The 12,036-nt window shown below is 37.2% G+C and overlaps 1 protein-coding gene across 2 annotated transcripts; it reads right to left on the bottom strand.

Moving 5' to 3' along the window:
- Nucleotides 1-9,159: 9,159 nt before the first annotated feature.
- Nucleotides 9,160-11,819, bottom strand: LOC111871539 (probable RNA methyltransferase CG11342). Of its 2 annotated transcripts, XM_023864707.2 has the most exons (3): nt 11,446-11,531; nt 10,785-10,933; nt 9,160-9,780 (listed from the first exon to the last, which is right to left on the bottom strand). In XM_023864707.2, the coding sequence occupies exons 2-3, from the start codon at nt 10,788-10,790 to the stop codon at nt 9,205-9,207; spliced, it is 582 nt and encodes a 193-aa protein (XP_023720475.1). In that variant the 5' UTR covers nt 10,791-10,933; nt 11,446-11,531; the 3' UTR covers nt 9,160-9,204. The 2 variants fall into 2 exon arrangements, with proteins under 2 accessions (XP_023720475.1, XP_023720474.1); XM_023864706.2 differs by lacking the exon at nt 10,785-10,933 and having other exon boundaries at nt 11,384-11,819.
- Between the last annotated feature and the right edge of the window lie 217 nt (nt 11,820-12,036).

Below are 12,036 nucleotides of genomic sequence, written 5' to 3' on the forward strand. Positions count from 1 at the left end.
GTAATTGGCCTTGCGGCTGTTGACTTGGCACATAAATAATAAAGACTTGAACTGAATTAATATAATTAGAATCATTACAGGACGTAGAAGTAGAGATTCATGGAGATTTCTTTAAGAAATTAAAAATTCTACCTCTTCAATCACAATATATACTATTGCTTCTCTTATTTGTTGTGTACAACAAAAATAAATTTGAATTAAATTCCAATATCCATAACACGAATACTAGACAAAAATATAACTTCCATCTACCTTCATCAAACTTATCACTATATCAAAAAGGAGTCTACTTTTCTGGCATAAAAGTGTACAATAGTCTCCCACAAAGTATCAAAAACTTGAGTAATGATACTAAACATTTTAAATCAGAGCTAAAGAAATATCTGCATGCTCATTCCTTCGATTCTGTAGACGAATACCGCAATGTAAATAGAGAATAATGTAGAATTAAGCTATATTAGTTTCAGATAAAATTACTTGTACCAGTAGGTATCATTTTGACTTGTTTTATATCCAGAGGTATTAACCTACTTAGGCTCTATGGAATGCAAATAAATTCAATTCAATTCAAACTTGCTGTCATTATTCTATTTGAAATAGGCTCCCACTCTATTAAGCTCCTCCTTGCTATTTCACCAAAGAGTAATCCCAGGGCCGCGCCATAGCTCAAGCGGTTAGTCACTGGCTTCACACCGCGGTGGCCCGGGTTCGATGCCGGATCTGGTCAAGTGGGATTTGTGGTGGACAAAGTGGCACTGGGGCAGGTTTTCTCCAAGTACTTCGGTTTCCCCTGCCAATCTTCATTCCACCAATTGCTCCACAATCACCCTTACCTATCATCTGGGGCTGGCACAATAGGTCAGAAGTGGCCGCAGTACAAGGGACTTAGTCCCACCCCACTAGCAATAAAAATAAAAAGAGTAATCTTAATTCTTTTTTTTTTCTACATTGTCCCTACCTGGCCCTGAGTATAAAAGGGCATTTCCATTCTGAGCAGTTATTTCACCAAAATCTTTCCACCTGACCTCACTTAATCAGATTATCTCCATACCACACTCTGACATTACTTTTTTCACTTGTTTCAATCTCCTGCTTTCTCTTAAGGTGCATACGTTCCAACGTCCCATCTTTGTTTTTGGTTTCAGGCCAAAGGATGTCTTCAGAGAATCCATCCGGTTATACTTCACATTGGTTTCTTTAATATATCTTATTTAAGGTGTGCAGATTATTAGCCCACAGCACCCGACCTTGGTAGTAGGGCTGCCACTTAAGCTTCCAAGCAAGCTGATTTTCTGTTGGTTTTCTCCCTTAGCCTTTGTAGATCCCTCTACACCGCAACACAGCGGACCCTCTCAATGGCACCTCAAAAGAGGATGGGTTGCCCCTTCCACCAGCAATACCATACCGAAGGACTCCTTCTCCGCCATTGCTGCTGTTGAGGTTTTCGCCATTATCAGTCGGAGCCAACTGAACCCAGGTTTTTTAAAGAGGTGTTACTCCTCTATCACTCCCCATTTGATCCTGGCTTGTGACAGGCAGAGCCTGGTTACCCTATACTGGGCCCAGGTTGGCAGGGTTCTGCATCTCAAATGCTGGAACTATATGAATGTATGTCATGCATGCTTCATAGTCTAAATTATGAAAGAGATTACCTGAGTTGCAATGATTTTATTTTAACAGTTTAACTACTAAAATTATGTATGACACAAACTCCATCCTACGTGCAACAATTTATTGTAGTTCTTTTGTTTTCTTTTCTTCTACACTACATGTTTCGGCCGTAAATGGCCATCATCAGGGGTATACTCTCATATAGCTGTTACACTGCACGTAGTTTAAAATTTAAAAACACCAGCTTTCTTAATTGTTCATTTCTCCGTTGTTAATAGGTCCCGATATATCAGAATCCCCTTGCCGATATTTGTCAGATATGTATAAAATCTCTGTTAATTTACACACGTCAATTTTGATTTATGAATTTTGGTTTTTTTAAAACCTTCAATTTAAATTAAAAAAAAAATTTTAAACTACGTGCAGTGTAGCAGCTATGTGAGAGTATACCCCTGATGATGGCCATTTACGGCCGAAATATGTAGTGTAGAAGAAAAGAAGACAAAAGAACTACAATAAATTGTTGCACTTAGGATGGAATTTGTGTCATACATTGTGTAGAGTGTAACAGGATGCTTAAATATAATATACTAAAAGTATACATATTGTGGGGATGGCATTTGTAGAGAACTACTTATTAAACTGATACATAAATATTTATTGTAGTTGTACATGCTATACAAACTTCTGTTTGAAGAATTTAAGGTCGCTGGTTGTTGATAAGGATGGTGAAGACTAATAATAATAATAATAATAATAATAATAATAATAATAATAATAATAATAATAATATAATAATAATAATATCTATAGCTATATCTTCCACTTATATGAACCCAAGTCAGACCTATAGAAAAAACTTCTGTTGCCTAATGACATGCCCACAGCTGTTTACCCAGCGATTGCTTAGCAGCGGATGGTTCCTAGCCTGTGGGTGGTTCCCACTTCCAACTTCTTTATTAAAACCGTCACAACACAACTATATCAATGTCGGTGCCTAGTTTTGACTCATAGTTTACATTCCCTACAGAACAGACAATACTTTGTAAGATGAGGCACCAACAAAATAATTAACATTTATATTACTACATCTACATCACAAGCCTCCAATAACGGTTTTTATATACATACAAATATAGAATACTCTAATTTGTCTGTGGGAACACAATAAAATCACAAAAACCAACAACTGACTCGATGATGTAAAGCATCAATCAAAGAATTATATTCTTGTTTTATACTATAACTTTTGTTTCTTTTATATCTAATTTATTGCATTTTTACATCAAGTATTTTAATATATTAATATTATTTTATCCAATTTTATTAACACTGCAGTTCAGTGGTGCATATATGTTAGCCATGTATTTGCCTGAAGGTGGCTATTAACAGCCGAAACATGTAGCAGAGCCAAAACTAGGCACTGACATTGATATAGTTGTGTTGTGATGGTTGTAATAAAGAAGTTGTATATTATAACACAACAGGATGCATGAAATGAAAATTAAAATGTAAATCAGTTTAATATTTTGAAATTAAGTTATTAATTGAATTTGTAACTTAAAACTTTTAATTAACCAGCAACATCTTACTTTCATTCCTGCAGCGTTGGGTCTCAGTCATGTTTGCAGAATAGGATTCAACGACACAGTGCGCCTCAAGCATCAACAGGATGACACTGAAGAATCCTATTCTCCAAAAATGAAGAACCACCAGGCAGTAGACGTTCCTTCAAAGAGAATAAAAAGGATATGAACCAATGTGGTTTAAAAAATTTTAACAACACCTTTTAAACACACTAATTGTAATTTATAAATATTTTAACATATTAATACAAGCCACTGTAGTTGTTAAAAACATTAAATTTTGTACTCAATTATTATGATAACATTGTATGTATACATTAACATTCACAAAACATACTGTAATAGTGGTTTCTAATTGTACTGATATCCTTCTGAAGATGGTCTATAAGACCGAAACATGTCAAGGATAAAACGTTAAAAAGGAGAAGAAAAACTCCATCAGTCACACTGGATGGAATCAATTAATCTTTTACAACCATTTGATTAAGTTTCATTTTAGACTGGATAAGATATGCATTACATCAACTTTTAAACACTGTGTGTTTACTTGAATTAAGAAGCCAGGATAGCACACTCAGTATAGTGACTGGCTGTGGGCTGGATAGCCGAGGGGTCAGAGTTTGAGTCCTGTGAGAGCAACATTTTTTTTTCTCTACATCATCAGACTGGTTCTGGGGCTTTCTAACCAATGTGTACTAGGGGCAAAGAGGCTGGGCCATCGCACTCACCTCCAATTAGTACCGAGATCAAGAATATGTGCATCTATACATCCACTCTCCCATTATGTCTTTATGGCATAATGCTTAATTAATTAAGCAAAAGATCAATTTACCTTTACTATTAATTATGCTTGCTTGAATTTTCATAAGCAGGTATATAATGTTTTTCCTTTTAACAGAATTTTCTCATGCATTTTGCTGTTTTCAGTATTTACATAGGTCAGCACCAAAGATTTGATTGTATTCATCACTGCACTGGAGTCAATATGGCAACACGCTATTGGCTGAATGACAGAGGGGTCAGAGCTTGAGTCCCATTATGGACCAAAATTTTCTCCACATCATTCAGACCAGTTCTGAGGCCCACCCACCCTCCTATCCAGTGGGTATCGGGGGCTCTTTCCCCAAATGTAAAGCGGCCAGAGCATGAAGCTGACCTTAAACTAGTACCAAGATCAAAAAAACATACATAACTATACAACCACTCCCCCATGCATCTTCATGGTGTAGTGCTTAATTAAGCACAGTGGCGTTATATTTTTTTTATTGTCATTGCAATAGCTTCACACCTTTTTCTTTTGGAAATCAGTTTCATGTGACAAACATTCTGTTCACAGTAGTAAATGATAATGATTTTCCTTGGTGGTTAAAATGCTGAAGGGGCTTCTCTGCACACTTGGAACTTGATCACCACTCCAATATTCATTTTAAAGTTACACCAAAGGATCAAGTTTAATTTTTACCTTATTCTATCACATCTGCTAAGAGACAGAGAGGAAAATTTGTATGATTTTTCTGACATATTGTGGAGAATATTGTGGAAATTTTGTATTTGGTCATTCATGAAATTCTTCAGCACCCAAGAATGAATAACACCTATACATCTATACAGACACTGTTGGCATTGCAGTAACACTCTAGACTCATATTTGCAAGGTCCCTGGTTCCAATCTCAAGGCAGGACACCAGCCAGGTTTCTTCATGGTTTTTTTCAGTCCCTCTAGGCAAATTTAGAGTTTACTGCCTGAATCAGGCCATGGCCAATTCTAGATCCTTTCATGTTCATCTATCCTACCATTCAAGGATGTATAGCTACTGAGTCTCTCCTAGAATTACCCACAAAAAAACTAAATAGATTAAGGCTTCAAATTCAAGAAAAGAAAACTCCCTAAAATAGGAAAATGACTGGATATAAAGTGTTTTGAACAGTGAATCTCATATTAAATTTTATTATTTATATAAAATATCCTCTTATACATATTCTTACAAAAATACATGCTACAAGCATTAATAGACAGGTATATTAGCCCTTTTGACTGCCAAGCCCTGGCACAAAACTGCCTGACAGAACCACCAAACCTGTCTAGGAGTAAATGTCAATGCACAGAAAAACCCACACTTATTTCCTCCGATTACCTTCCAAAGACAACAGGTCACTGAATGACCATGAACACCTATTCTTTCCTCTAAAATATAGGCATATAACATTTGATGCCATTTATTAACAGAAATGCTGTGTGTACTATGTGATTAACAAGCGAATCCCTTTGACTGACAATTATAATGCCAAGCCCATATAACCCTTCAATGCCATCAGATTTACACAGAACGCCCAGTACAGTGATAATGTTCAGCTCATATTTTGAATTGTTGTTTTTCATGTAAATTAATTCTTTTGGTATGAAAAAAAAAGAAACAGTAGGCTATCATTTTGAAAATGTATTGTCCCACATCTGTCTCTAGCATTTGTATTACAATTGAATTCTTCATATCATAATTTTTATAAGCTTACTGTGCCAAAAATAGTTTTAAAGCAATGTGAACCAATATTCTGGTTCTATATACTTTTCATAATGCAGTGTGAAAATTAGAAGAAAAAGAAAGGTCTAATTTTTCTCGATTTATTACAGTTTAAGTGATATGCTGCATTTTCAGTTTTAAATATCCTCCTTCTGCAGGAGTGTGTTGGAATTAAATGTCCTATGTTGCTGAAGGGTAATCAACAGATGCCATGGAGTGGATTAACTTTCACTGCTTCCATCAGAATAGCTGATACCGAAATCAACCTGACTGGTTTAACATCACATATGAATGTCTGTCAAGTAAGTGACAAAGAATGTGTGATTTCCAAAATTTGACACTGAGTTATGTAATTTACCTACCAAACTTCATGAAAGGCAACAACATTTATTTTGTGAAAATATTCCAGGTAAATTGTTGGCAGTCTAAATTTCTAATACACAATATGTACGTAACAGTATGTCACACACAAGAAATGGAGACAGAACAAACATGTTCATTTTTATATTTTGGCATCCCATTGCACTGAGGCATTATCCTTATTAGAGTACACATCAATAATGTAACAATATTAAAGACATCAAGAATATATCATTCACTAAAAATGTATTTTAATACTTTATGATGTTAAAATCATTAAAATGTCAATAGGACACTAAAAGTATCTATCATAATCATAAAGTATTAAAATATACCTTTAGGGTCCTATCAACATTTTAATGATTTTAACACATTTAGGACCGGTCACATGATATCATGCTTTTGGCTTTTAAACGTGGCAGACCAGTCATATGATATCACGATTTTAGGACACGTTAGGTTGTAACACACTATATCTTTCTCTGGCGCCACCCAAATGAATGACTACTGCATAATTCCGGAATGTTTGCTCAGTAGGCAGTAACTTAACCTCGCTGTTTTGGTTCCCCTCCAAAGGAAAATGAGCTTTGACCCTTCAAGCTCTTATGTGCCAGGCAGGAAGTTAGTGCAATATATTTCAAGGACAGAAGAGGTTCAAGACCAAATGATCTCTCGGAGAACAAGAAATATCTAACTTGTTCTCCGATGATCTATCTGACGTGCCTTGTGAGAGGAGTAGTGAAAATGATTCAGACAGTGGCAGTGACAGGGGACAACAAACAGTTGTGGCCACAGACAATAAAAGCGAAAGTAGCTCCGACGAAAATGCAGGGACAGCCATATGGGGAAAAGTAGACAAAACGCCTACTTTCGGACAGTTTACTGGAAATCCAAGGGTGAAACAAATTCCATCAGACCCAACATGGTGAAACCACATTCAGGAGGAAGGGGGATATTCTTCTTCAGTCCTGGAGGGATACTCGTGTTGCAAATATGATTTCCACAATTCACAATTCAAGCATGGTTGATGTTCAAAGGAGATATGGACAAGGAAAGAAGCCTATTTGTATTTCTGAGTATAATATGTTCATGAAGGGAGTTGCTAGAGCCGATCAATACTTGGCCTATTATTCTCTTCCTAGGAAAACAATAAAGTGGACAAAGAAAGTTGCCTTGTGGCTTATAAACTGTGCCATTTTCAGTTCATTTTTGGTATACAAAAATCTAAACCCTGATTCAAAACTGAAATACAAAGCATTTCTGATGAATGTGGCAAAGGCCTGGGTTACAGACCAGATGGTGGCAGCAGAATGAGAGTCAGCCACAGACTTAGTGTCACCGGGCCCATCAACTTCCATCCCAGGCAGGCCTCATGTGGACCCCCCTGGGCGACTCTCAGGTGATATGCGGAAACATACCCTCGTGAAAATTGTGAAGAGTGAACATTCCAGGGGGAAGCATCCTTCTAGGCAAAGCTATGTTTGCGAAGTTCACAGAAAAAGGAGTATGACTGCCTACATTTGCAAGTTCTGTGTAATTCCACTTCACAAAGGGGAATATTTCCAGAAATATCACACTCTCGAGCACTTCTAGGAGCATTGGTAAGTGTTCTCCAAATTTTCAGTTCATAAAATTAATTAGGAGATTTTATATTAATTTTTAAAGTTAGGGTACTGGGTTTAAAAATCCGGTCCCCAGGGTGATTTAAATATTTAAATTGCCGGTCCTCAATGTGTAATCATAAAGTATTAAAATACATTTTTAGTGAGTGACATGTTCTTGATGTCTTTTATACTGTTGCATTATTGACGTGTACTCTAATAATGATAATGTTCCTTTTTATTAGTATATTCCATGAACATTAGGGGCCATGCGGTAGCATAGTTGGTTGAGGCACTATGCTACAAGCCAGACGGTTGTGGGTTCAAGTCCCGAGGTGCTCACTGGATTTTTCTTCAATTGACCTAATCCTTCTAGCCGCACTATGGCCCTAGGTTGACTCAACCTCTAACAGAAATGAGTACCAGGAATATTCTTGGGGTAAAGGGCAGCCAGCACATAGGGCTGACAACCTTGCCACCATCTACGAGCCGACTGCCTAGAAAACGTGGGAACCTCAACATCTAACAACCCTATGGGCCTCCATGGCCTGTTACAGGGATACCTTTACTTACGTTACGTACTTTTATATTCCATGAACATTACTAAACATACTGAATCCCGTATAACCAACAGATTATCAGAGATAAAGACTGATACAGTTAAAAATGTTTCTTTCACCATAACATCACTGGTATATTATTGCTGGACTATTTCACTTCACAAAAATAACACCAATTTATCATCATATATACTCAAATAGTTTACTTGAGACAAACATGATGAAAAATCTGATTAAGTTTTGTGCAAAATGAATACTTTTATTTTGAAAATACAGTAAACTTAAAATCAAAACCTCAGCCTTTTCTGCAAGATGCATGAAGAAATTTCAAGGATAATGTTCAAGCACAGCACTGATTTCACCCTGTTTCTCTTCAGTAGGCATTCCGTGTTTCAAGTCATTTTTCATCCAGTAAAGATAAGATTGGTGCTGGGAATGAACATTCTCCTGACAAGCATCTTCCGTAATCTGGGTTTATCTTGTTAGGCTACAGGCTTGTCAGTTCTGCTAGCTCTATGACTGTCCTTGGCCCAACTAGACAGGTGGGGTGACTGATATGTGATATGCAGGAAGCTCCAAGGTGATTGTGTCATAATTTATCATTGCATAACTCTCAAGGAGCAGAAGACATGTAATGGGAGAAGCTGGTACCAGATCAGTATAATTTACAGTTCTCATCCTGTCATAAGAGGCACTGTGCTACAAGCCAGAAGATCACAGGTTCAATTCCAATGACACCACTGGATTTTTCAATTGACCTAACCTTCCAGCTGCACTTTGGTCCTGGGTTGACTCAGCCTCTAACAGAAATGAATACCAGGAATCTTCCTGGTGGTAAACGGCTGCCAGCTGGCACATAAGGCTGACAACCTTACCGCCATCTGTGAGAAGATTGTCTACAAAATGTCTCACAACCCTATGGGTCTCCATATATTACAGGGATAGCTTTACCTTTGCCATCCTACTGTCATGAAACTTTTTTAAAAAACAAAATCTGCCTTCCCCAGTCTGTAGATGGATTTCCCTTCTCTATCCTTATAAAATTACATTCATTGAGAAAAATATTTTCAATATCAGACACCAGTTCTCGCATTTTTAAATTTCCAAACTTAGGAAAATTTCCTCCAGATCGTTTCATGCGTCGCACAGCAGATCTGTAACATTTCCATGGCTGTGGTTCAATAACAACCAAATTAGTTTGCACTGAAACACTAATCAGAAACTGTTTTAATCCCTCATCACCATAATTCAGATGTATCCACATAGTTACAGAAAAACAAAATATGCAATCAAAATAGTTCCTGTTCTGTTGTTTTAAATACAAAGAAATTGTATTCTCACTGTCACTCATGTAGTTGACACATTTATATGTGACATTTGATGTGAACTTGTTCGCCTCTTCTGCCCTCACTATCAACACAGGATCCAAATCTATACCAAGAATGTGGCAATCAGCAACTCCTTTCCCCTTTCCAGTTCTTTCTACACTTGAAGTGACGGAAAGATTTGTTGAAACAAACTTGTATAATTCTTGTGTCAAATTCTGTAAATAAGTTATTTAAAATATGAACTAATTCAGAACATAGATAGTACTGTAAAGGTAAAGTTGTCCCTGTACTTATCTAATTAAGCACTACACCAGGAAGGCATAGAAGAGAGTGGATGCATAGATCCATATTTTCCCAACCTCAGCACTAATATAACAAAATCCTAGAGGCCCTATAACAACCCTAGAAGCATAAATTAGGAGGTGGGATAGCACAGTCAGTACAGCAACTAGCTACAGGGCTGGACGGCTGAGGGGTCATAGTTCAAGTCCAGGTAGGATCAAGAATTTTCTCGCCTCCACATCGTCCAGACTGACCCTGGGACCCACCCAACCTCCTATACAGTGGGAATGGGGGGCTCTTTCCCCAGGGGTAAAGTGGGTGGGGATCTGAAGCTGACCACTCCCATCCAACTAGAGCCGAGATCAAAAAATGTTGATCTATACATCCACTCCTCCATACATCTTAATGGTGGAGTGCTTAATTAGTTAAGCATGGGTACAACTTTACCTTTTTTACCTAGAAGCATAAATATAGGTTCCTAAAGTGAAGGGGTTCTCACAGATATGATCATGAAAAGTTCTCTCTTCTGGAATGTGATGCTGTACAGTCCAGTTGATGTTCTGGAGGAATGTACTCCCTCTCTGCTTGCTGCATGTTTCATGACGGTTTCTTGCTCAACTTGCCCCTTAACATTGCAGATGGAAGCCACATGTTGCTTCAAAACCCTTGTTAACTTTCACCAAGCTATATTGCATTATATCCCAGAATAAAGAACTTGTTAATAGCTACCACTACAAGAACCTCAGATCCAACATGTAAAATAGAGCAATATCTGAACTGAACAAGTTAAGAACTTCCTAAACTGATTCTTCAGTTATTTTAATTATGAATATTTCATTACTATTCCCCTGTATTGCCACATTTTAACATTTTAATTACATTCAGGTTTCTATCCAATATACAGTTTGGAAGATGAAATACATATTTCAAGCCTTACTATCATGTATAACAATCATTTCATGTGCAAGACGGGTAGCAATAAATAATTTCTTCCCTTCCGTTTTTCCAATAGTTGGTTTCATCTAAAGTTCTCTCTCACATACTTCTGAGCATTCTGTGACAGATATAACACTCTCAAGCCAAAATCTGTAAAAAATTATGACTTTTATTTACAATATCTGAGGTTTTAATGGTAGTTAAGATTAATATCATAGTTATCTACATTATGACACCATAGTGTAGTCTGATATGTGGGTCACAATAATTCTGAGGAGCATACTGTCTCTATCTTAAGGGCAGAAGGCACTTCTATTAGAATAAACAGTGTCATTACTTAGACAATCAGAGTATGAAAGATTTTTGCTCTTTATCATCTTCTGCTTGTTCCTAGCATTTAGCATGACAAAACATAACGCCGTGTAATCCGGCGAATGCCGAGGCTATTACCGAACTACACGGGGTTATACTCTGGAAGGTGTGTACCTCTTCATATGCACAGCCATGGTAACCTCAAATCCAAAATGTTACGACATCCAAGCTATATCATATGATTCACGCTTTTATAAGTGCTGAAATAAATACCAAATTTATATTTACCCCAGAATTGCACCCTATATCCAAACATACAAAGCTCTGATCTGTTTCTGCGTTCCACATACCCGCTGGCAATAACTTCAATCTGTTTTCAGCATTGTTGAATTGATAATAATTAATAAAATTCCCATGTCTAACCGCGCCTGGGTCATTTCCTTTAAAATCCAAATCATCTGACATATTGCATTTTAATAAATTTCCTACAACAAAGCGAACTAACACACACTGCAACGGGCGCTCCGGACCACTCCTGACATCTGTTAACCATTAACACCTGCACATAAGACTACATATGACTTTGTTGCTTTGTTATACGGAGGGCACGGATCACCCAATATCAGAGCTAGTTTGTCAAAGTTCCAAAAAATGCAAGTAAAACATCTTTGCGATCAAATATTATGGAAATAGTTATGTTATTGCTAGAAACCTAGCATATTCTATCTTCACATACGGCGGGATACAATCACTCCATAATGAAGAAGAACGGATGCACCCAATGTTTTCTTTTCCCAACACTGTAGTTCTGGGATCGACTCAGTCTGACACGCCTGACAGAAATAAGCATCAGGACAAGTCCTTGCCAGGACTTGCAACTGGCATAAGAGAAAGTGAAACACGGTAACTACTGCCTCTATGTGTGGAGGCAGATACTACAC

This window comes from Cryptotermes secundus, unplaced genomic scaffold (genome assembly GCF_002891405.2).
Source record: "Cryptotermes secundus unplaced genomic scaffold, Csec_1.0 scaffold989, whole genome shotgun sequence".
Taxonomy (NCBI): Eukaryota; Metazoa; Arthropoda; class Insecta; order Blattodea; family Kalotermitidae; genus Cryptotermes; species Cryptotermes secundus.